Source organism: Glarea lozoyensis (genome assembly GCF_000409485.1).
Source record: "Glarea lozoyensis ATCC 20868 chromosome Unknown GLAREA6, whole genome shotgun sequence".
Lineage (NCBI taxonomy): Eukaryota > Fungi > Ascomycota > Leotiomycetes > Helotiales > Helotiaceae > Glarea > Glarea lozoyensis.
This window is the reverse complement of record NW_007361001.1, coordinates 1739360-1764777: the sequence shown is the minus strand read 5'-3', so window position 1 is coordinate 1764777 and position 25418 is coordinate 1739360. Positions and strand designations below refer to the sequence as shown.

At 44.7% G+C, this 25418-nt stretch overlaps 7 protein-coding genes across 7 annotated transcripts; 3 read left to right on the top strand and 4 right to left on the bottom strand.

Moving 5' to 3' along the window:
* Nucleotides 1–3885: 3885 nt before the first annotated feature.
* Nucleotides 3886–5943, bottom strand: GLAREA_02901 (Cytochrome P450; the record flags this gene model as incomplete). The annotated part of the gene is made up of 7 exons (XM_008087986.1): nucleotides 3886–4075; nucleotides 4131–4297; nucleotides 4383–4656; nucleotides 4824–4857; nucleotides 4925–5510; nucleotides 5591–5806; nucleotides 5860–5943. 7 exons carry the CDS (start codon nucleotides 5941–5943, stop codon nucleotides 3886–3888), a joined length of 1551 nt encoding a protein of 516 aa, XP_008086177.1.
* Nucleotides 5944–6445: 502 nt separating this feature from the next.
* GLAREA_02900 (NAD(P)-binding Rossmann-fold containing protein) lies at nucleotides 6446–7346 on the top strand (the record flags this gene model as incomplete). Its single annotated transcript, XM_008087985.1, has 3 exons — nucleotides 6446–6482; nucleotides 6555–7107; nucleotides 7217–7346. 3 exons carry the CDS (start codon nucleotides 6446–6448, stop codon nucleotides 7344–7346), a joined length of 720 nt encoding a protein of 239 aa, XP_008086176.1.
* A 331-nt stretch (nucleotides 7347–7677) lies between these two features.
* GLAREA_02899 (PLP-dependent transferase) lies at nucleotides 7678–9331 on the bottom strand (the record flags this gene model as incomplete). The annotated part of the gene is made up of 4 exons (XM_008087984.1): nucleotides 7678–8302; nucleotides 8445–8521; nucleotides 8573–8916; nucleotides 8974–9331. The coding sequence occupies 4 exons, from the start codon at nucleotides 9329–9331 to the stop codon at nucleotides 7678–7680; spliced, it is 1404 nt and encodes a 467-aa protein (XP_008086175.1).
* A 788-nt stretch (nucleotides 9332–10119) lies between these two features.
* GLAREA_02898 (P-loop containing nucleoside triphosphate hydrolase) lies at nucleotides 10120–14204 on the top strand (the record flags this gene model as incomplete). The annotated part of the gene is made up of 6 exons (XM_008087983.1): nucleotides 10120–10299; nucleotides 10344–11445; nucleotides 11495–12326; nucleotides 12384–13694; nucleotides 13745–13801; nucleotides 13913–14204. The coding sequence occupies 6 exons, from the start codon at nucleotides 10120–10122 to the stop codon at nucleotides 14202–14204; spliced, it is 3774 nt and encodes a 1257-aa protein (XP_008086174.1).
* Nucleotides 14205–14649: 445 nt separating this feature from the next.
* GLAREA_02897 (Glutathione synthetase ATP-binding protein) lies at nucleotides 14650–16688 on the bottom strand (the record flags this gene model as incomplete). The annotated part of the gene is made up of 2 exons (XM_008087982.1): nucleotides 14650–16586; nucleotides 16640–16688. The coding sequence occupies 2 exons, from the start codon at nucleotides 16686–16688 to the stop codon at nucleotides 14650–14652; spliced, it is 1986 nt and encodes a 661-aa protein (XP_008086173.1).
* A 512-nt stretch (nucleotides 16689–17200) lies between these two features.
* Nucleotides 17201–22416, top strand: GLAREA_02896 (Cytochrome P450; the record flags this gene model as incomplete). The annotated part of the gene is made up of 12 exons (XM_008087981.1): nucleotides 17201–17351; nucleotides 17632–17849; nucleotides 17999–18242; nucleotides 18312–19202; nucleotides 19262–19425; nucleotides 20285–20315; nucleotides 20583–20751; nucleotides 20904–21003; nucleotides 21058–21142; nucleotides 21191–21259; nucleotides 21312–21944; nucleotides 21992–22416. 12 exons carry the CDS (start codon nucleotides 17201–17203, stop codon nucleotides 22414–22416), a joined length of 3180 nt encoding a protein of 1059 aa, XP_008086172.1.
* Nucleotides 22417–22958: 542 nt separating this feature from the next.
* On the bottom strand, nucleotides 22959–24120 carry GLAREA_02895 (uncharacterized protein; the record flags this gene model as incomplete). The annotated part of the gene is made up of 2 exons (XM_008087980.1): nucleotides 22959–23830; nucleotides 23880–24120. The coding sequence occupies 2 exons, from the start codon at nucleotides 24118–24120 to the stop codon at nucleotides 22959–22961; spliced, it is 1113 nt and encodes a 370-aa protein (XP_008086171.1).
* Between the last annotated feature and the right edge of the window lie 1298 nt (nucleotides 24121–25418).

Here is a 25418-nt window from a genome sequence, read left to right as displayed (position 1 = left end):
TGTGAACGGTAGCGAGCGCCAGGCCAGGACCAGGGGAGAGGGCAAGGCAACAGCGAGGGTATAGTCCGGAGGATAACCAGATGATCGTAGAAGATGCGACAAGCGGTGGAGACAAGCGTATGTAGAGGAGAAGATGGACGTGGGTGGTGGCAGTGGTGGATGACGGCGAGCAGACTAGGGCAGGGCTGAGGAAGCGGCTATCAAGCACCCGGCAGATGGGTGGGATTTGACGCTGTTGATGAGGCTAGTAATTACGCCACAGATCTCCTAGTTGGGTCGTGGTTGTCAGTCGTCAGTCGTCGAGGGTCGTGAGATGTTTAGCAGGAGCTGGTGTTGTTGGTCCCGATTTGAGCGAGCAGAAAGTCGGAGAGGCGGCGTGAGGGGATCTCTGCATGAGGCTGACGCGCGACCATCTCGCTTAGCTGGGTCCCCTCCCATTCATTCACACCACAACACAACAACGCATCTTCGAACACGTACCACCACCCCAGTCCCCAATCATACCGACGAGGGCATTCACACCATTTACACTCTCGGCGAGAATACGTTTGGCCCCTAGTGAAGCCGCCGGATCTGATTCGATGTAGTCTTCGGACACTCCCTAAACCTACCACATTCGTAGCCACTTGCGCTCGGGTTTTCAAGCTATGCTAGCCATGGCGTCCTTGACTTCCACGAGGTCAATCCTGACGGCTGGTTGTTTATCTAATATGGTGGATAGGAGCTTCATTCGTTGAAGAACGGCCCCGTCACTAATACTGGTCTTTCGGGGACCTGGAGAAACTCCCCCGTCGGTTTGAGCACTCTCCCATCGTATGGCTCTCGGCGTACGATGGGGTTAAAACTCTAGCTATCCATGGTTTCATTAAATCGACCAATTGAACTCAAGTGCTGCTAGCACAACTCATGTTCAAGATACTTCTCATTTGGTTGAGCATTCAACAACGAGAAAGTCACTGTTAGGCACATCGAGGTACCGCAATGATATTACGATTGAGATTAATTGCTACCCAAGCATTCAAGTTCGTAGCCTTCGACTACTTTCACTGGATCACTACTACTTACGGCATAAAGTACCGTCCTGGCAGAAGCATACGCTCAATCTATCTCCCCGCCATTGGCACTATCATGTTCCTGGGAGATCTCATGTACATTATCAACGGAGTTACCGTTATAACGATATAGAATGCGTACTTCTATTCCTCACTGTTCGGTGCATTGCACTGCATTCGCATAAACTCTGAGGCTTAGACTCTGCAGAGCTCCACATCAATACTTACATTCGGTGCCAGCGAAGAGCCGCCCAATGTTAGCACGTGTATGTTATTCGGTACACTTGCAATTCGTGCGAGCAGCCGATCGACGCAACTTAGCACTGCTCGACTACCTCCGTACAGAACTAACGATTACAACCCTTGTGCCTCGGGTCCAAAGTCGCCATTATGGATTGATTGAAGTTGAATCTGTATTAGTACGGGAAAATATCCTGGGCCAGCGGATTTGTGCTCCTAGAGATACCCCAATCCATTCGTGGGGCCGAAGCAATTGATCCCCAACGCCAGGATTCAATAACAGTCCCTACGTACCTGAGAGTTCGCTTAGACACGACAAATGGCATCAAAGTCGCGGGCCTTTGTCGAGTTAGCTACTCCATCTGGCAAGACACGGAGCAAGTTAGACAATTATATCTGGTCGGAGCGCCCGAGAGATATCTTCTTCGGGTCGTTTGTGGCTTGCGTGGTCGTCGGGTCTGCCCAATCAACCGGACTCGCTTTGCCCATTTCCTGCAATTTTCTGCAAGCCATTCTGATCTGGCGCATCGACGGCAAGGGCCGCACAGACGAAGATTGGATTTCTGGAAGGCTACTAACCGCTTACGGCACGACAACAACAGAACGGCAACAGCCTCTCACGAGCGCGACTCGTGAAGGGTACATGCATCATTCGAAACAGCAAATTGCTGTATCACCAAACTCCACACCGCAGAATGAGTTGCCTTTGGCCTTCTTCTTTCTGTATTAACCAATGAGATAGATCCAGATCACGGTCAGGCCTGCCTAAACGGTACTCTTCGTGTTGCTCACGTCCTCGAAACTCGCATACTTTCACTATATGCCCCCAGAGTCTCAACCAGCATTCTTCTTAAAGCGCTCTCCAATTTCATCTATGTTACCTCCGTATATCCGAATGACAATCCTCTTCCAACTCGAGGATTTACCGCTACTCAGCCATCCATGAAAGCCACATGTCACCCCTACCACAAGATCTGATATGAGGATCAAGAAGGCCCGAAGGATCAAGAGACTTTGTTCGTATTGCATGCATCTGTCGTCATGTTTTCTTATCCAATGAATTACTTCCCGAGATCTTCGAGCCGAAATTATAGATCTCACTACACTGTTCGGCCGGCCTTCCTGCAAGCCTTGTGGCTATGTGCCTTTAGCTACTACAGTGACATTTACTTTCAGCAATTTACGGGCCCCATCAACCAACGGTTCATTCGGGGAAGGCATTATATCAGCTTCTCTTCAAAACGCCATTGTAACGGTGGGACTGCCGATTTGCTTACAATCTGCTCAGTGTGGCTCAACACCCGTGATAGTTGAGTTCTTTGGTTCATCACTCGTATCAGCCGCTTTTCTTAGCAGTACTTTAGTACACCAGTACAGCAGTACTTGAGATAGTGTCTCAGCCTTATGAAAGTACATGGGTGTAAGCATGAGCCTCTCAAACCCGTCATTGGACTTCCTACTCACCAATTATCGTCGATGTAGATAATTATGCTTAAATTTATTTCTGGGTCCAACAGCTCGTTCATGGGCCTGCGTACCCACTATTGGGACGAGCACTTACAACGAGTGTTTTGAGCCGGCCCTTGATGTTTACACTCGTCAATTATGTCCTCGAATCTCTTGATCGGCGAATGGAGTAGCAAGACATCATGTGTAAGTAGCACTAAATGTGAAGCGTGGTTGGATGACTTTGCTTTGAAGCAGATAGGAATATTGGTTTGCCGTTCACCGCTGTATATGCTGTTACACAGTTTCCTCCCGCGGAGATGCAACAACCAGATGTGCTAAGCGCTGCAAGCGACGATGTTCTTCATCTGACAATGCTTGGAATGAGCGTTTTCGACACATATGCAACGTTAACATCGATGCTCGATCACAATGGATAATTGTTGGCTGACAATAGAATCCTTGGATGGTTCAGGCACCAGGATATTTTTCACCCGAAATCGGCTTCAGATTTTAAACAAAAGAGCCCGAGTCGGCGACTCAACGAAAATTTTCAACGTTCCTGCAATCATCGTTCACTGGTTGTGCTTACTGTGGCACAACTATAGCAAACGCAGAACACGATCTTGGCACGTTGTGGGGCACTTTACATCCCTCCACTTGCATCAACCACTCATTAAACCCTAGGCAAACCTCGGTCCGCCATTTTCGCATATACCGGGATGGTATATATGGTCTGATGATATGATATCAACCGGTCATTGTTATTTGCTCGTGCTTCATTACCAGAGAAATGGCGGTGTTTGACAATATCAACGGAAGGATGTATGATTGCACAGTTTTGCTGCCCTCTATTGCTTGGAATTCTGAGAATACTTTCGTCTTCCTTTTCACTTTATACTTGAGGGGTCAAGGAATTTCAATGACTGCTGAAATAAGTGAAACATCCCAAAAGAACTTGAAATTCAATCTGAGTTAAGTTGATCTGAGCTAAGTACTCATTTCAAAACTCACGAGTAGCTCTGCTACCCTCAGTTTTCGAAGTTATCAAATCAATCTTCAAATCTTTTCAGTTTGAGGGGGATCAGGTTATGTTCATTTAAGCTTGTGTAACTAATTGGGGTCACGGGGTTTAACTCTAGTTGATTTATTTGCTTCGTTTCTCTTTCTCCTCGATCCTTTCTACTGCCGTCAGATTAATATATAAGGGTTTCATTTGCCACAAATGAAATATTTCCAAGTCATCGCTCCATTTCCCACCGTCTGCGTCTCGAAACGAAATCTCGAATTCCCATAGAATCCTTGCAAGAACAATCCTTACTTCTGTGAGTGCCAGTCTGGTGGACAATGTCAGATTAACTTTCCATGATGGGCGGTCTATGGAAATCTTACAATTGGCCAGCGCATGCTCTTGGCCCTGTTTGGAAAGGGTGGAAGGCGGATTTCTTGTCCGATTCATAGCCGGTGTTCTTGAGCCACCTTTCGGGAATGAAAGAATTCGGGTCTTTGAAATATCCGGAGTGGCGATTGGTGCAGTAAGGTGGTGCTCCAACAACTGTCTAAAATACCATGAGAGTTAGCAACTCACACGAAGATAGCACGCTTTCAAGTCTTTCTCAAGTCTCCCCCCTCCAGTCAACTTACCCCTCCCGGTACCCAATAGCCCGCGACTATTGCTCCTCCATTTGTAACCACTCTAGGCTGCGAGGTTGGTGCTGCAGGTGCGAGCCTCATTGACTCATTGATGACCGCCGAAAGATATTTTAGACTGTTGACTCCCAGAAAATCAATGTCCTCGAGGGTCAAAAGTCTGCTGCGGATTTCGAGGCTCAATTTCTGTAGAGCGGCGGGATGTTTAAGAAGGTAGAAAATGGTGAAAACTAGAGTGGTGGCTACATTTTCGCTTCCGGCTAGCATTCTGGGTGGGTGGATTAGATTAGCTTCTCTTTCTTTTTCTCTATCATAAGAGTGTATAATAGAAACATGGAGACGGAGGTTGCAGAACTGGATTTTGGGAGGACGAAAAGAAAGATCATCAAATGAAACCAGCTGAACTGAAGAAAACGAAAACTTTCAACTACGTACAAGGCCCCGTAAGTCGCACGCACTTCTGGCATGGCTATCACTCAAGATCCCACGTTAGTAAATCTGCTTAGGCACGATCAAATAGTGTTTATGAAACCTACTCATCAACGAATGCTCCTCGCTATACGGCAAAATATAACTCATAAAATCCGGCCTTCCACTCTCATCCTGCATTCTTCGATGCACCATCTCCCTCACAAATTTCGAATGCTTGATCTGCTGCTCAGCCAATCCCTTCGGAGCGAACAAATTCAGGAACTTAAAGATATGCGGAAACTGTCTCATAGCCCTCTGAAACGTAATACTCTTCATATTACTACCAAACAATCCTCGCAACCACGGATGGTACTCCTCATTCTCCAGCCCATTCAGCGACTCCCCGAATGTGAGGTCGGAGATGATGTCGAAATAGATGAGGTTCGCCCATTTAACTATGTCTTGAGGCCCCTTGGTGCAGCGGGCTTTCAAGCGGAAGATGAGGAGATCGACGTAGGTTGTGATGAAGGGCTCTTGGTCGAAGAGGGCTTTGGACGAGAGGGCGTGGTGCAGTTTGTGGGAGTAGCGGAAGTGGTCGGAGGGGTTGGAGGCGGTGATTATGTTGTAGACGCCTTCGTCGCCGGGGGCGAGGCTGCGGGCGTCTTTGGGCATAGCTTTGTGGCCGGATTTGTTTTGGTAGATGTCTTTCCACTAGAGAGTTATAGGTCAGTTTACATTTGTCTGTTATGTTGTGGTGAGAAGCAGAAAAACAGTGTTCAATTGTTACTTACTGCATTAGGATGTCTGAAAGAAAGCTTGTGTGGCAGTACTCGAACCACATCTCCATACTTATCGTGAAGTCGCTCATAAATGAAAGGCAGTCTTCCGGTTATCTGATACCATACATATGGTATGGGAGTTGCAGCCCACAGGATAGGACCAGGAAATTTACTGAGTGGATGCCAGTAGATATTGTACATCAAAATACTCAGTAGATAACAGAGATACTAAGGATCAGTGTTAACGAGGATCTGAGGCAATAAGACAAAGTGTCAATTACAGCGATTAGAGGTGCACATATAGCAGACGCTACCGCATATTTGCCAGAGAGGCCAAAAGCAGAGAACAGTTGCTCGATGGTCATGATTTTTTGGCTACAGAAAAGTAAACGCAGAGAAATCGATTAACAAAAAGACGGATGTGAAAACGCCAAATCTTTTGTTCTAGATCATGTATGCTAGTTCGTAGATCTTGCTATAGTTCGTTATACCCAAAGAGATACCGATATTTGAAACATCTTGCCGGACGAGACTTTTCGGTAGTATCAGTACGCGGGGGAGTAATTTTAGTCATCATGCACGCTAAATCTCCACCTCAGCTAAATATGTCGAGTTTGACATGAGATATTACTAAGGGATTTGGAAAGGTGGGTCAAGACCATGCTCTTTCCTAACCACCTCTAATATTACTCTCTTGCTATAATTTAGGTAATGATCTATTCTAAATTCATGACAACTTCTTAAAACAGCTGTGCAAATTAAAATAATATTATGTGGATCAAATGGGTTGTATTTTCTTCTTTCAGTTCACCCCCTTACACAATTTCGTAGTGCGAGTAAAACATTAATTTTGACGACTTCTTCACCATGCCAACGACTTATCTCATTACAGGCGCGAATCGAGGTATGTATTTAACTTTCTCATTATGTGTGTTATCTCGAAACTCGTGGACTCAAAATGATAATATCTTGACAGGTCTAGGTCATGGTCTTGCAGCCTCTCTACTTCTTCGTGAAGATCACATAATAATCGGAGTCATCCGCACAGAGGAGACAGCCTCAGCTCTCAAAAACCTGCCACGACATCCCACTAGCGATTTAATCGTTCTTTCAATACCTTTCAACGCACAATCGATATCAAGTTCAGAAGAAAATTACCGAACGGCCTTTTCAACTCTCTCAAAAACTTATCCCACAATTGACCATATCGACATCGTCATCGCCAACGCCGGAATTTCCGAATGCCATGCTCGTGTACTCGAGACACCCGCTGTTGCGGTTGCTGAACATATGGCTGTAAATTCAATAGCACCGTTAATACTATTCCAAAATACTTGGCCTTTACTGAGTGTATCGGCAAACCCAAGGTTTGTTTATGTGAGCAGTATGGGAGGGAGCATACATAATGTACCGGAGACCTCTAAATTTGCTTCCTTGGCTTATGGTATGGGTAAAGCTGGTGGGAATTACTTGACGAAGAAGATTTGTGCTGAAAATTCGGCCTTGTCGGTTTTGTCTGTTCATCCGGGGTAAGTTAGTTTTTGTAGTTCCCTCGCCATTTGTCTGAAGGAGAGCCTCACAAAGCACTCCCAAGAGAAGCTTGTCGTTGGTTTTGTGCTACTGATAATCGATTTGTAGTTGGATTCAGACGGATTTAGGAAACGGTAGGGCTCGAGCCCAGGGATTCAAGCAGGCACCAGTTACTGTGAATACTTCTGTCGAAGGGTTGCTTCTTGAGGTGAACAGTGCTCAGCTCGAAGCCGATTAAATGCTAACTTTATAAATAGATTGGACAAATGAAGGAAGGTGCTGATTGCGGGTTTCGAACGTTCGATCATAAGAATATCGAATGGTAGTAGAAACTTGTATTTAAAATCCAATCTACACTTTCGTAGCAACATTATTTGCTGGACGAGCGTGCGCGGATCATTTCGTGAAAAGTGATATATAAATTGAAAGTGTTTTCGAGAATTTCATGGTTACAGCCTTTACGACTGATTTGAAGCTTGAAAGTGTGAAATTTTTTTATTTCACCCCAGGGATTTTCGAAAAAAATACGATAAACATCTGACTGAAAAATACAGTATGATGTCAATCATCTACACTTGACTCAGTACTTCTTCAACAACACTGACAGCAAGTTTTACAATGGTCTCAATTTCCTCCGCCGTGACGGTATACGGTGGTGATATCAGCAAGTGATCCCCAACCTCACCATCCACAGTCCCCGAGCCTGTTTGTAGAGCTATGTTGTGCTTTTCTGTCATTCCTAGTTGCTTAATTTTTCTTGCAACCCCCTTTGTGGCTGGGAATGGCTTTTTCGAGCTTTTATCGCTGACAAACTCGACTGCCCAAAACAATCCACGGCCTCGTATATCCCCAACGTTTGGATTGTCTTTGAATGCCTCCTTTAATTCACTTCCCAGCAAGTCTCCCATCGCAGTAACATTTTGGAGCAGATTATCTCGTTTTAGGATCTTTTGAACTTCGGCAGCAGCTGCGCACGCGACGGGATGAAAACCGTAGGTATGGCCATGGTTAAAAAATCCTCGACCAAGAAGTAGACCATCCACTACTTTCTGGTTCATGAGCAGCATTGCAATAGGGGAATATCCTCCTGCAAGGCCTTTTGCGACGGTTTGGATGTCTGGTGTTACATTTTCTTGCTGCCAAGCGTGATATGTGCCTGTCCTACCCATGCCGCAAATAACTTCATCGAGAATGCTATGCATCGGAAAAGTCAGCTAAGTATTGTTTTAAGTCTTGTAGAATGCATATCTTAAAGTAGCAAGAAAGTAGAGAGCAAGACGAACAAGAAAATACCTAAGAATCATTAAGTGGCGGAGAATGTTCTTGATATACTTACAGAAGACTGCCATGTTTTTCACATATGGCTTTGACTGCGGGGAAGTATCCAAAAGGTGCTCCAAGACAACCTGTTGACTTTGAACCATGTTAGTATTTCATTACATTAGCCTTTAGAACTGTACTCACGCTCCCAGTAAATGTCTCAGCAATGAAGGCAGCAACTTCTTGCGGACCAACTCTCTTAAACTCATCATCTAGCTCTTTTGCAAGCCTTTCAACGTATTTTGCGGTAGTTTCACCATCCTGAATTCCACGGTAAAGGTTTGGGGTTGATACAAAGGAGATGTTGTCCATCATCAACAATGGTTCGAATGGGTCTCGTACTCCATGTCTTTCTGTAACTGCTAGCGCTCCGAGCGTCGTCCCGTGAAATCCGCCTTTGCGAGCAATGAAACGAAAACGTTCTGGTTCTCCACTTTCCACCGCGTACTGACGTGCAAGCTTCAAAGCTGCTTCTACAGCTTCCGAGCCTATCGCGGGTGTTAATTAACGTTTCTGACACGGGTTATTGTCAGGCGTATAATAACCTGATCCCATCATAGTCGCTCTGGCCATAGCTCCGTCTGTCGAATCTATGACTGCTGTGGCTAACTCTTCTGCAGCCGGATTGGCCCAGGAAAGACCATGGCAATAGGACAAACGGTCCATCTGTTGTATGACTGCATTCCTTACTTCCTCGTTCCCATGGCCCAATGATGTGACCGCGGGACCTCCAGTAGCATCAAGAATAATTTGCCCATTTTCGAGAGTCATATAAAGACCCTTTGCAGATATAACTTTTGGGTTTGCACGGTGAATATTTGGGTGGAGAATGCGGCTGCTCGATTTATCTGCGATTTGGTTTCCATTACTGAGACCCTTGACAGTTTCAAATATTGAAGCCATCGATGAATTGGTGAGAGATTGCTATATTTGCCAAGTTGAATTGTATGGTTTTTATAAAAAGAGAATATCTGGACGAAATGGATTTCTCCTAACAAGGCAAATAATAGAATTCCTCTTCGCGTACTGGCCGGTGGTTGATGGTCCACTTTGTGTTGGGCATTTTTGGCGACTTACTACAGGCTTACGTGCCTCGCAGAGAACAAAACAACGATAAGTGGCTTGTAGAACGTTCTGACTATCCTGCCAACTTGAATTATGTATTAAAGCGCGGGTAAGTACCTCTGATTATTATTTGCTTTTCAGTCCAAGAAAATGGGTTTCCTCGCAACAAAACTGAACATACACATTTTGTCAACGTGTCCTTGGTTTCCACTCACTTTTTTACTCTGAGCTTGCTTGTCGTGTCAAAATGTTGGCACCGAGATCTTCGAAAATTCTTCCGCTTCCAAGGCTGTTGTGTTCAAGCATAACGGTCCACTTATTACTAAAAAGGAAGTTGAAAGAACACGTAAAGGAAGCTCGATCTCGGTCAATACTACATGACAATTTCGTTAATTACTACAATGCCTGGGATATGACTGGCAGGTTACTTACAGCACGTCGCAGTATGACATGATGCTGTCATATGCCTAACGTTCAACGTCCAGTGCAGCTTCGTCTTTTTCATAATTCCCTTTTAGACCTCAAAACTAGTTTTCGTTATTCAAACTACGTGGGCTAAGCTTCAAAATTCGATGCCAGAAGAGTGATTTATTTCCAGCCACGGAATTTGTTCTGGATTTGCAACGATGATGCGGCCAAGTCAACAGGCGAGAGGGGTGAAGGAGCAGCATCAGAACCGTGCTTCTAATGGAACAGACAAGAAGAATGCCACAATGTTTTCATATGCAACAATAACAGATATCTTGGTTCTTATTCTAAGTTCTGTATGCGCAATATGTGCGGGTGCCTTGAACCCACTGTTAACAGTCAGTCATCTTACCTTTGCGAAATTAAGTTAATGGTTCTGTAGGTTATATACGGCCATTTAGTAGATGCACTTAATGGATTCGCAAAAAATACCGTGTCCAGCTCTGGGCTGAGCTCCGACATCTCGAAATTCACCCTTTATTACGTGTACCTCGCGATAGCAGTCTTCTTCTTTGTATACACTACAACTGTTGGTTTCTATTACTCGGGTGGGAGGATTGCTCGACACCTGCGTTACGAATACTTGAAATCCATTTTGCGGCAGAATATCGCATTCTTTGATGTACTTGGTACGGGAGAAGTTTCGACTGTCATCATGTCTGATATGGGTGTCATACAAGAAGGGATTTCAAGTAAAATTGCACTGACTTTGACTGCAATGGCAACTTTTGGTTCTGCGTGTATAATCTCGTTCGTAATGTACTGGAAGACGGCATTGATCCTAAGTCCGTCGTATTTTCTTATGGCAATTGCAGGTGCTACAGCCGGCCGATATGCTGTGAGATACAACAAAATATCAAGGAAATTCCGCGACCTTGGCGCAAACATTGCTGAGGAAGCTATCACGTCTATTCGGCAGGTTTCGTCATTGGGTATGAAAAGTTACTTAATTGACAAATACGATGCTTGTCTCGAGAAATCTGAGATCGCCGGCGTCAAGTCTCGAATGGCAGTAGCAATTTTTATTGGCGTTTCCAATGCTATGCCATGTTTAGTGTATGCTTTATCATTTTGGGCAGGATCCATCTTTCTCGTAAAGGGGGAAATGACTGTTTCAGCGATTGCGACGACCACTTTATCGATTGCGATTGGAGCATTTGCCATTGTCAGAGTTACCCCTTGCATCGAGTCTCTAATTCACTGCTCAACTAGCGCAGACTCAGTACTGCAGGCAATTGCGCGAATATCACCCCAAGATCCGTTCGATGAAGGCGGGAGGCAGCTTGAGAACTTGGCAGGTGATATTTATTTTCAAGATGTGAGCCTTACATACCCTTCACGGGAGGAGGTCGTTGTATTAGATAACGTCCGATTCAAAGCCCAGTCAACAAAAACTACTGCAATTATTGGTGAGTCAGGGAGTGGGAAGAGTAGTATAATAAGTCTCCTTGAGCGCTTTTACGAGCCCACATCGGGCGCGATTCGTAAGTGTTGACTAGAACAAAATTTCCAAGCCGATACTGACGTGAGAAGTTATTGATGGTCACGATGTTCAGAGTTTCAACCTACGCTGGTTGCGCAGCCAGATATCTTTAGTTGCTCAAGATCCGGTTCTTTTCAACACAACAATATTTGAAAACATTCGTTACGGCCTGGTAAATTCCAACCTGCAACCGGGCGTCGAAGAGATCGAGGAACTAGTCTTCTCAGCCGCTAAAAAAGCAAATGTGCATGATTTTATCAAATCTTTACCAAAAGGGTATGAAACTCTGGTAGGCGAGAAGGGTTTACAGATGTCTGGCGGCCAGAGACAAAGAATCTCAATTGCGAGAGCCTTAATCAGTAATCCAAAGATTCTATTACTTGATGAAGCAACTTCGGCTTTAGATGCAGCCTCTGAAGCCGCCGTCCAGCAAGCTCTCGACGCTGCCGCAATAGGCAGAACAACTATTGTGATTGCCCACCGCTTATCAACAATACGAAATGCCGATAAGATTGTGGTAATGTCAAAAGGACGTGTTATAGAGGAGGGAAATCACGAATCACTGACAGAAATGGGAGGCGTCTATGCTAATTTCTGTCAAAAGCAAGGGTTGGATTTTCACGGTGCCGGCGAAGAAACTTTTGAAGATACGAACAAAGAATCCGTACACAACGCAGCAACGACAGCCAATTCTAAGGAGAAGGATAACGGGTCTCATATCTCGGAAAGTGTATGTGAGACTCAGGACCAAGATGCTACGCAGAACTCGGGCTTACCTTTATGGCAAGCGCTGAAATTCATTGCGCGCTTGAACCGCCCGGAACTCAAACATATGATTACAGGACTCTTTTTTTCTGTCTTAGCTGGGCTCGGAATTCCTATGTAGGTGGCTTCATATTATGCTGGAATAAATTCCTGTATCGACTAACACCGTGTTAGACAATCTATATTTTTCGCAAAGCTACTGGCGGTCCTGGCATATCCCCCATCGCGATTCGGAGATCTCCGCCACTCGGTGGATATTTGGTCGGGTTTATATGTTTTGATGGCTGGTTTGGCATTGATATTTTGGGTGGGAGAAGGGTATTCATTTTCTCTCTCGACAGAGAAACTTTGCCGTCGTGCAAAGTACCACGCCTTCAAGTCAATTTTGCAACAAGATATTAGTTTCTTTGATGAAGAGCAACACGCATCGGGAAACCTTACCACGCTGATCTATTCTAGCACGGAAGATCTTACCGCACTCAGTGGTGCACTTATTGGCAGTACCCTTACTTTCCTTTCAACAGTGGTTGCCGGAGTTGTCCTCTCTTTAGTGATTGGGTGGAAGCTGGCTCTGGTGTGTACAGCGACAATACCACTAGTAGCTCTGACTGGTTGGATTCGTCTTCAGATACTTGCAGTGTTCGATCACCAAATCAGAAAGAGTGGCAAAGAATCTGCAACTTATGCAAGTGAGGCTGTAAGTTCTATCAGAACTGTTGCATCACTTGGTCTCGAGAACCACATTCTTCTAAGCTACGACGTTATTCTAGCGAAACAGGCTACTGAATCCCAACGGGCCATTTTTGGGGCCTCCGCTCTTTATGCCCTCTCGCAGTCCGCAACCTTTCTCTGCAGTGCACTTGCCTTCTGGTACGGAGGCTCACTAGTAATTAAACGAGAGTACTCGCTCTTTCAGTTCTATATATGCTTAGTTGCACTTATATCCGGTGCTCAGATCGCCGGCTCAATCTTTTCTTACGCACCAGATGCCAGTAAGGCAATGCATGCAAGCAAGGAGCTCAGAACGCTTTTTGATCGACAACCAGTTATTGGAAATCCAGCTTCTAAAGGCTCACCAGTCAACAAAGAACAATGCAATGGGGATATTGAATTACATAATGTCAGCTTTCGATATCCCACCAGGCCCAATCAACTCATCCTCAATAATTTCAGTTTGAAAGTCCGCCCTGGTCAGTACATAGCACTTGTTGGACACAGCGGATCTGGCAAAAGCACTATTCTATCTTTGCTAGAGCGCTTCTATGACCCAGAAAGCGGGGTCATAAGAGTCGATGGTGAAGATATCACAGAGCTTGACCTTAACGATTATCGCAGTATGGTGTCACTTGTCAGCCAAGAAACAATCTTGTACTCTGGTACCATTCGGGAAAACTTAATCGTTGGGCTCAAGATTACTCCCCCGGACGAGGAGATTGTACGTGTTTGTCGGTTAGCAAATATTTACGACTTCATCATTTCACTTCCGTAAGTGCGGTGTGTTGATGTACTGGCTGAGACTTACTAACTTGATACAGGGAAGGTTTCCGAACTTCGGTAGGAGCTAGAGGCAGTATGTTGAGTGGTGGTCAGAGGTAAGATTTTGCCATCTACTACCTGTTTTTCTTATGACTAATTAACTTTACATCTTTGTGATATTTTGTATTTGTTTTCATCAAAGGAAAAATGCTGACTCTTGAAAATAGACAGAGATTTTCGATTGCTCGTGCCCTTTTGAGAAACCCCAAAGTCTTGTTACTTGATGAAGCAACTTCTGCTCTGGACGCCGAGTCGGAGAAAGTAGTGCAAGCTGCGCTAGATGCGGCAGCTAAAGACAGGACGACAATTGCCGTAGCCCATAGGCTTAGTACAATTAAACACGCGGACCTCATTTATGTCCTAGACCAGGGACGGATAGTAGAGGTCGGAACTCACCCGCAGTTGATAGCTGCTGGAGGCATTTACTTCGGTCTGGTGAATTTACAAAAATTGCTGTAGTCAAATGGCGGGTGGTAGAACAGAGGGCGACGGTGTTCGACTCGAAATGTCGATTCATGAGAGTAGTCAGAGATAAATACGGTAGGAAACTGTTCTTCTGTATCAAACAATTGTTATTAATTTACTTCGACTGCTACCGTACACATGACGTGCATGTCAAACTCGGAGCATCAGCTCCTTGTCGTAACTTAGCGATTAAACCTATTCAAAATCTATATTTACTTACTTCACGCAAGTAAATTTGCGTCGTAGCCTCTTTTAAGTAGGCTAATTACATGCATTATAGATGCAGCGCTAGAAAATTGTTAATTCCGATTGATGCACTTGAGGTTGTCCTGTCAGTCTCGCAACGCGCTAGTGTAATGATAAGTAAGGTGAAGGATACTAAGTGCGGGAAATGAATGAGTATCTTTAGGAGTTTTGGGCCGTTTCAAACCTAAAACTCTTATTTGAATGTGTATCTAGTTCCAGTTCTTACTTGCTCCGCTAATTCCAACGCATGTTGTCGACTTTTCCTCGAGAATACATTATAATATGCTAGCCACGAATTGTGTCCCGAGTCTGGATGGTCTACTTTGTCTCCTCTCTTCACTAGAGTGGCGCATTGGCTAATATGTTCAGCTAGATCCGGTCTTTGACGAATCAAATCAGCACAGATATCATCCGAATCGAAGATACCAGTGCAATGGTCAAGGTCGTAATTACACGGAATGAAAACCATCACACAATTGTATTGTGCTCCCATTTTGAATTGTTGCGACAAAATTCTTGCGCGCTCCGTGTCACGTATTGCAATCAGCATAGCTAGACCCCAATAGTCTACACCATAAGTTGACTCGATTATCTGCGTACATTTCATTCCTGGTGGACGAGGGTTGATTTCTATAAGCCAGGGAGCTGGTTCCTCCTCTACAGCTATATCTCTAGGGTGCAAGTCGAGAATGCCCTCTTGGGTGCGATATTGCGTTCTTGAGTTCTCAACACGGCCCTCAAGATGTAGAATACCGTTGGTGAGGCCAAGGCGCCGTAAGCTATCGACAAAGCGGTCACGAAGAAGGGTTTGCTCTTGTACAGGGAGGGCAGATGGGAACACTGTTGCAAGTTCGATGAAGGTTTTGAGCGTTCCAGGACCGTCAACATCAGCTCCTTTGGGAAAATCGTCACAAATCTCCGAGAAGAGTATCTCGCCATCAAGTAGAACAAAATTGGCGTTGACTTCGGGGCCGTCGCAGTATTTCTCCATCACAAACGTATCACCATGTCGTGGTGGAATTGAATTGATTGCCTTCTCAAGTCCAGCTCGATCATCAACACGAAATACACCCTCAGAGCTCCACCCGTTACACGGCTTCACAATCATTGGATAGGTCAGTTCGTTATTGTCAGATATATCTAGCGCTTCTTGTATATTAGATGCGGAGTAGGCCTGGTGACCTTCGAATACGCTCGTTTTGTATTTGTCTGTTGCTATTTCGAACGCTTCTGGGGAGGATGTTGGCAAGCCAAGCCGAGTCGCAGCTGTCGATACTGAAGTTTGATAAGAGTCGCAGAAAGTGATAATGCCGTCAATGACCCCCTCATAATTTCTGACAGCTTTGACAATACGATTGGCAAATTCGGCATCTGGGGGATCCGTGAGCTTCACAGGAATGAACTCTTTGCGCCAGTGGCTGAATTCAGGACCTTCGAGCCAATGCCCTGCGTTGTCCAAAACAACAATATCAATCCCGAGAGCCTTCGCAGCTAGATATATACTCGGGCCGGTCCCTCCATTATCTGGGTGATCTCTACTTCCCTCAACAATGGCAAGAGTTTGGCGTGACTTGACTTTTTCGATTACCCATGAAATTGACAGTCGATTTGCAAGTTCAACCTCCACTGACAACAAAGCCGCAGTTGATTCCTCGGGTAGAGACTGAGGTACTAGAAGAACACCAGCCGCCGAGGCGGCAAGAAGCGTGGAAAATGAGAAATAGCCTTCGCTTTCTAGGTTCTCCCCTACGAACAGCCGACTCGAGTCTTCCGAGAAAGAAGTCGTAAGTTCAACGAATTCGCAGTCCACAAGGCGGAGAGTAACGATGTCACTTCGAACGAGGTAACCTCTTGTACTGGGCACGATGAGCTTGATTTCCCGCGAGCCACCATTTTGATTGGCTTTCCGAGTGGCAGAGAGGCAGCAGAATATAAATTCAAACGCGCTTATGCCAATATTGTCGCTTGTAATTTCAGACATTTCATCGAAAATACGAACCTCGGTCGCCTTCTTTGGCCATGACAATGTAGGTGATACCGAAGACAACTTCAAGGAGAGGTCTATCGATTGCCACGATTTGTCAGATGTGCCGTTTTGTACTTTGAAGTCCCATTTGCAACACAAAATCTCTTTGGGACATGTTAGTACTCAAGTATCCCATCCCTAAGAAAAAGTGGCTCACCCTCATCATTGCCGGCGGCCTTGACCCTGAAATCTCTCTTGTGCGCCATCTCTAGCATTCACGAACCACCAGGTATAACAAATTCGAAGTGTTGTCAGTGCGGAAACTTCTGCTGCTTGATTTTGGTTCCAATTATCTGTCCATGCTTTTTTCCTGTGAGTCACAGGCTGCGAAGGCTGTGACTCGTCAAGATTAAGACGAAAGAGTGGGCAGGCGTGGCCCAGATTGATGTTGGCTGTATTACGTAAAGCTTACTGTATTTTACTCACAATAACTACATGAAGCATTCCATGAGTAAATATAAATAATCATACATCATACAAACGTATTCATACACAGTTCGGACTAATTACCATTCCACCAGTAATTTGGAAGTACGACTGTCAACATGACATATCTTGAGTTGCAGTACAAATCTGTCATTCAGAAAGTAACCATACTAACGACACCGAAGTAAAGGTAGTGCGATGTACCATCTTCCACTCTAAAATTTACCTAGTCACCATTACTTCTCATTTTTTACCAACCATCAGAAGTCAGAGGAGAAGAATGTTATCGAAAATGGGTGACTTTGCGCCAGAGTACGACGAACCCAAACGCTACCTCCTTATTGGTGTTGGACCTCACGCCAAACGAATCTACATACCACACTTGAATGAACTCGAAAAGGAGGGTCGGGCGAGGCTTGTTTGTGCAGTTGATTGCCAAGGTAGTATGTATTTGATTCTCCATTTTTTTCGAAGACATATGAAATCAACTTTTTCTTATCTGGATATTTAATGTTGCAAAGAGTCAAAGAGCATAGACCAGAGAAACAGATCTCAATAAGAGCTAGCATGGCAATCAAATCGCATCTGCACTCTTGTTCCCTCAGATATCTAGAAACAACAGATATGGGGAAAATCAAGTCAGCCCCTATGATACGCTACCCATTTCGTTACACCTCTCAAAACGTCCCGAATACTAAAAGGCTCACTTCTCTATTTCTGTAGATGAGCAAATAATTACAGAGTATCGAGATCGGATCTGCGCTAGTGTAGAGCTCGCTTTTGTTCCGTTCTTCACGGATGGCATGCCAAAAAGTGTTTCTGAGCAATTGTCTGCTTTAGCACACCGCCTGAGAGTGTCATGTGTAATTATCAGTACCGAGCCTCTGGCCCACAAAGCTTATGGATTATGGGCTGTATCTCAAGGTTTCAATGTCATCATGGTGAGCCGAACTCTCTACCCTCGCGTTCAGTTACAACATGTTCTCGTAGATCAGGTGGCAGTTTCACATTCTTTGTAAAAAATATCTCATACTTTTCGATTCAACTCAGATATTCTTAGAGCTATGCTAATTTCACATTAAATGCTTAGGACAAGCCTATTACAACGCAAAAGGGAGTGACCACGAGTGTTGAGCAAGCGTACAAGATTGCAGAAGACTATGACGACTTGGCGAAAGCTTATTCAGAGCTACAGCAACGTAACGAGACCATGTTTCTCATTTCTAGCCACCGCAGGTATCATCCTGGTCTCTATTGCACATTTGACATGCTTAGAGAAGTGACTGATAGGGTAGATTGCCCAGTCACTAATATCATATCAACCCACTGTGACGGTAGGTCATTCTTGTAACACCTGAATGAACGCGCTGTTTCCAAAGAAATGACTAACATTTCCACGTTAGGTATGTGGCGGCTGCCTAGCGAAATGGTTGATCAAAAATATCACACTTTCAACACAGGTTATGGGAAAGTATCTCACAGCGGCTATCACTTCTTAGATATGGTATATAGATTTTTAAAGTCTGGGTGGACCGAAGAAAAAAAGCCAGACAAGATTGAAGTGGTTTCTAGTTTTATGATGCCGAACGGATTCCAGAAATGCTTCAATCATGAAGACTACAAGAAGGCTTTTGGTGCAGAAACATATGCCAAAGTTTCGAAGTACTCGGACGAAGAACTCGAAAAGTTAATGGCGACATTTGGCGAAGTTGACGCTGCGTTACAAATAACTTTCATCAAAAACAACGAGCCTATCTGCCTTGCTCAGGTCAATTTGCAGCATAATGGCTTCAGTAGAAGGAGTTGGGTCACACCGGGTGCAGATCTCTATAAAGGCATTGGAAGAGTGAAGCATGAGTTTCACGAGATTAAGAGCGGTCCGTTTCAAACTATTGTTGTTGATTCAAGACAAGCCAACGACAAACATGACCGGTCAAAGCCCAGCACAGCCAAGATCGGAACAGATAATCACTTTGAGGTCCATGTATTCCGAAACTCCGAGCTCCTCGGGGAGGAGAAGCCATTGGTATCGTATTCCGTTGCGGAACTTGATAAGCGCTACGACTCAAAACTTCCTGGTATCTATTCGGAGAACGTCAAGCGTGGGATTCTCTGGGAGGCCACTGATTTTCTGGAGGGCAAAAAGAATTGTAGCGAACTTGCATCGAACCTTGACGACCATAGCGTACCAGCACATATCATGAGTGCAGTTTATGTATCTCACGTACGAAGAATCTCTGGGCTCAATCCTGTGGTTTCGATTGATTTGACTTACACGGCGAAAGTGTCCCCCAGTAAGTTATGCTGATTTTGTTTAGTGCATCAGAAGACAATAGTACTAACAATTGTACAGATAAAGGGACTGCCACCGCGAGCATCAGAGGGGGTTTAGAAATTCTAGCCAAGAAAGCCCCTGTAAAAGCTGCCACTGAAGTGTACGAAATACCTATCGACGTACTTTCACCTCCGCGAAAGAGAGCCCTTTCAGATGCCAAAATTTGCCAAACCCAACGATATGTCCGTCAACATACTTGAGTATTTTAGATGTTTTTCCTATCTGTTGAAAGATTGAGAAATGCCGCAATTCCTCGAATAACATGCATTTTTGAGAAAGACTAGGGGTGGTTTTGCACAGAGTTTCAATTCAACTTTTATGGCGTTTTACTAAAGAGGATACTGTTGATTCACGATCAATTAGATTCAAGATCATTCATAAAGGCATAGGGCCGGTATGGCTAAACGCAAGCATGGCGTTAATTATTGATGTTCGATGATCTTCTTTGTAAGTGGGTTGTGCTCGGCACCAGGTATTTTCCATATCTTTGCCAATGGCAGCTGCTGTAATTTTCAAGATGAAATAAATGGGTATAGCCGGTGTGGGTACCAATTGATTCAAAATTTAAAATCTTTCTGCATCCACGAAATACGAGAGCTCAATACCCGAAGTAAACCCCCATTGCGTGTCGGTAATCTTTATAATTTCTATCAAGTACAATAATGAGAAATTCGGGCTCCTCAAAGCCCCGAAGTCTAAGGTTACTTCTTTCGGAATTTTTTGGAAGGCTTTACTGGCGGGATCGTTACTAAAGTCCAGCGAGCAAGTCATTTACGGTTGACAATGCTAATGCCCCACGCTGGCCGGCATGAGGCTCGAAAGACTAACACTTTGTTGACACCGAGTCCCAGCATCCACGTTGAGCTTAGTTCCTAGCCTAAGCGAGTTGCGCAAGTATTCACAGCGATTTGTGCATTTCTCATCCATGCAGTAATTTTAGTCATGTTAGACTAATATCGACTGTGAGCACCACGCAACGGATGATCATTCCTTACAAGTTACATTTTACTTTGACACTTTACTGTAATGAAGAGTTTATAGTCCGATGTTACTCATATGACGATACAGATATGTAGGTAGCGATAATTTGCATGAAGAAAATTACGTCGGAAGTCCACAATTGTAGAGTAATCAGTATCTAGTCTTCCAATATAGGTGATTGCTACTTGTCGCACTACTACGAATGTCTAATTTTCTTCGCCCAACTCTTTGCCTCACGTCGCTTGCACCAACTATCATAACATGCCACTTTTGAACCAATCAAATGAGCTTATCAAGCCGCAGATTCTTTACTCGTTATGTTTTCTGGTAGTTTTATACATCTTGACGCCGTTGATAGGGCGCTATTTGCGACTTCGACGACTGCAAACCCCACAGGTTGATGTACCTGTGATCAATCTGGGGGCTGACAGGAATTTTGACGATGCTCACGAAAAGTATCTGTACCACTTCAAAGATCTTTTGCAAGAAGGATACCAGAAATCAAAGCATGGAGTTTACCAAGTATGGTATGTCACAAGAATTTCTCAAGGCTCAGCTTCTTGATGTAACAATTTAACCTGGACGATGTTGTTACTCGCTCTACATCCAAAAATACGGCTCGGAAGTTCCTTTCTCTTCTTTAAAAAACTTTAGATTGACACTAGAATTCATGATACAGGAGCCTAGACGGTTACATATTAATTGTGACCCCTGATCTTGTTGAGGAGTTAAATGCACTTGGCACTGAGGTTTTAGACTTCCATGCAGCAAGCCAAAGGGTATTATTCCATCACGGGCCCAGTATTGAAATTTAAATACTGACATAATTTTAGCGTGTCATAGGAGAATACGAATGGTTGAAAATTACGGACTCTATGGAGGCGCATACAATTCTCACAGACCTAACACGACAAATTGGTATGTGCTGACACCCCTAAAACGTGAGATACTCACACCCACACCAAGGCACAATTCTGCCATCTATAAATAAAGAAATTGAGTATGCGATGGAATGCGAATTCCCTAAATGTCAAGGTAAGTGCTCTTTCATCGCCCAGACCGGATGAATTGACTCACAGTCTCTCAGACTGGACGCCTTTAGCCGTCCACCCAAAAATGCTGCGCATCATGTCACTTGTTGTCTCTCTCATGATCGTTGGCCCAACGCTCAGTCGAAACGAAGAATGGCTCATGACTATGGCTAAATTTGTCGAGGGAATCTTTATTGCTGGTTGGGAACTCAAGAAGTATTCCCAGTTCGTTAGACCATTGATTTCACGCGGCTTAGTACCTGGTGTACGAGGCGTATGGAAACAGCAAGCTGTTGCTAGACGACTGCTTATTCCCATGATACGCTCTCGACGTGCTGCAGAAGCTCACGCCCAAGCAACCGGCAGCAAATATCAGAAACCAAACGATATGGTGCAATGGCTGATGGATAACGGGGCAAAAGCTTCTCCAACTAGGACAGATAAAAATCTGGCCGAGCTTTGTCTCGTAGTAGTATTTGCAGCATTACATGCTGCAACTCAAACTCTGGTAAACATAGTTTTAGATCTTGCAGCTCATCAAGAATATGTGGACCAGATTCGTGAGGAGTATCGGACTGCAAGGGCTAAGTATTCGGGTTTAGATGACAAGCAAGCTTTGTTGGTTAACAGCCTCAGCAAGCTTGACAGTTTCATGAAAGAATCGCAGCGCTTGAATCCAGCAACATTAAGTGGGTATTTTTCAAACCAGATTCCCCAGATTCTAATGTCTTTATAGCTTCCTTTTCTCGGCTCGTCCGTCGACCTGTAACACTTTCCACTGGGTTACATCTTCCTGCTGGCACGCATATCCTCGTTCCCGCAGCTATGGTCTCTCTAGATCCGGTTCTGTATCCCTCTCCGAATGAATTCAGGGGCTTTCGTTTTCATGAGAAGCGTGCCTCCGCGACAACCGCCGATGATGCACACAAGGATCAGTTTACTACAACATCACCGAGAACGATGCACTTCGGGTACGGCAGGCAAGCATGCCCAGGACGATTCTTTGCTAGCGCGGCCATCAAATCAATCCTCGTCCACTTGCTCGAGGAATTTGATCTGCGGCTAATCGATCCAAGTGCTGGAAGACCTAAAAATATGATCAAAGGAGGCATGAATCTGCCAAGTGAGACGGTGGAGTTGATGTTTCGAAGAAGAAAATGATAGTGTCTACTCCGTCTGAGACTATCTTCAATAACCAATTTGGTAAACTCGCGATGATCAAATTTAGTGTCAATAACCTGCTACTTAGCGTCAGTGACTTGCTTTGCCTCACGCTATGAAAGTCCGTTGATGCGTTCCAGTACTTACTTTAATCCGATTCAAATTTATCACATTTCCTGAAAGCCTTTGACAAATTAACATTTTTTTTCTCGTAATCACTGCTTGTCAAGTGTTCCTCGTGTTATGTCATGGTGATAAGGATGTGTTAACAAAACTCTCTCTCCCTTTGTCTAGTCTATATATCCTCGTCTGGAGCGCCCGTGGGCGTCCTGATTTGACCAAAACGACTTAATTCGTTCGGATAATTGGCTCTTCCTTAAATATATCTAAAGTCTTTCGGAAGACGCTCTGCTAGAAAGGTAATAAAGACAGATTGCAGCAAGAAGTGAGTGTGTATTATCTACCCCAGGCGCAGAGGGAGGTTGATTATCAGACAATGTATTGATAAATGCCCATAAATTCGGAAGCTAGTTGCGATATATTTAGATTAGACTTTTGTGAGTGGTAGGCGAATGTGAAATGGGAAATAGGGACAACGATGGACTAACTTCATCTTGATATAATTTCCCGACCTTGGAGACATGTTCCTTGCGAGAATGTTCGTCCTCTGGAACACCCTTCCTATCTAACCCGTTCAAAGTACCCAAAAAGCGTCTAAGATCGTGCGATCTCGCGTTACCACGGTACTCATTTAAGAGGACTTGTTCTGAAAATTTGAGAACTTCTTCTTTGCAGCCCTGCGCTTCCCAAGTAGACCAGGAATCGATGCTACCGCGGAGACCCGCTATAATTCCAGGAAGCTGTCGGTTACGACCCAGGCGTTGCGCATTTGCTAGCGCTGGATTATCACTGAAGTCGGAAACATAATAGGTAGTAATCATAGCTTCAAGGCTGTCGAATCCACATTTCCTCGCACTCTGGAGTACATATGCAAAACGATCTTCGATGAACGCCTCGGCCGAAATCTCAGAAGTGGCGCTCTCAGATATTTTGGGGGAGGAAGTAGATGTGTTGAGTGAAGCAATCTGCGAGGCATGACAACGAGAATTTGCTAGCGATATGTTATTAGTGAGATTTCTTGTTTGACGTGCATTTCTCTGGTCGGAGGACACTTCGCTGCAATCCTGGTTGTCGTCTTCCTGGGGGGTATCGTGGTCGCGAGAAGTGCTTGAACTGTCCATGTCCTCGACGAGGAGATTGGAGTGCCAACCCCCCTCACCCTTCTTCCGCAGATCTTCCCCAAATTCCTGATTTAGAACAGCCTCAGGTGTAGAGTTAAACAATATCGTATAGTCATTGACAGGGTTGTTAAGCACCTTATTCCTCGAAATTGTTTGAACACTATCGGAGATTTCTAAACATAACTGTTATTATCTATCGTATGATTAATCAGAGTGACCTACTTGTTCTTGGCTCATTCGAGAAAACGATGTCCCCAATTGGATTAGAGTCAGTATCTAAAGCTGGAGGAAGGATACGGTCCAAGTGCGGAGGAGGTACTGGAAAACTTTGTCGCCGAATTTCTGGCGGCGTCAACTGAATGTTGTGGTCACTTTCGCCTTGACTAAATGACGGCTCCTGACCAAGCCAAGCTGCATCGTAAGATTGTCCATAGTTGTAACCACCAGGGTATTCTTGGCCCATTCTGCCTGCTACATGTCGCTCAAGCTCCGCAATGCGCCTCTTTTGATTCCGTCCTTGGGACCAAATATAAGCAAAGAATTCCTCGATTAACCAAGCAACGCAATAAAAAGTGAGAAAATAAAGCAAAAGCAGAGGCAGAAAGAAGTCAGAAATAATGAGTGGCTCCTTACTATAATTTCGTTGTGCAATTCGATTTTGAATACGTTTTTTGGTAGCTGGATCGGAGTCTTGTAGTCCTTCACTACTTGGAATCTTTAGACTAATACTAGACTGATTCATCTCGTGTTTATTCTTTATTCTTCGGAATTCCAAGAATAAGAGGCACGCTAAGTGATGCGGCTGCAGAGACGAAGTGAAGCGATGACTCTGGGGGCTTTTTTAGGGCGACCTACTTTGCACTTAAGCTTCCTCAATGGCGCTGAACCAGGGCCACTAAGTACAACCATGTGTGCATGTACGGCACGGCCCGGAGGGCCTCGGTGGAGAATGTATTACTCGGTGACAGTTAGACTGAATTGGGTCCTAGTGACAGTTGCAATTGCGGGGCGCTTCTGAGCATTTTCCGAGGGATACATGGCAATTTTTCCAATACTCCAACTCCGTACATACTTGACAACCCAACATGCGTTCGTGTTGAAGCACGTGCACACGTTTTCAGGGTTTTGTTCGTTCGTGTTTGCATACGAAAATGGGGGCGTGATTGGCTTAAAGGGAGAAGAAGCGGCTCATCGTCTGCACCCCGGATATAAAGGGTATTTACCTTGTCGCTGGCGTGAAAATCACGTCAAGTTGATTCTCCAGAAAGTGAGACTTTATCATCCCATTGGCTCCGCCGGAATATTTCACCAATCTTGCTGACTGATTCGACGCTCTGAAGTTGAACATAACAGACTTTTTGGCTGAGCAATTGCCTCTGCGTGACTGTGCCACGGCGAAGATTACCTACCTAGTTACTCCGTACTGTGCGAACAGTACCGCAAAGAACACGCTCTTAACGAAGAATGTCGTGTTTGGAGAGGGTGTTTTCAACACCTTTCGATTTACTCCATGAAAGCTCCATTCGTGTTGTGCTATTGGGTGTGCAAGATTGGCCAGGAGTGGGAGCGAACAGACTCTTGAAACGTACATGTGCTCGGTATCAAATGTGTGTTCTCTCTACTGTAAAATACGGGAAATGTAACGTTTTTGAACGACGAAGGAGATCTCTAGAAGTAGGGGTACTTATTGGGTAGATTCTTTAGAGTAGAGTCTCGGTAGAGTAGAGTCTCGGTAGAGTAGAGTCTTGGTAGAGTAGAGTA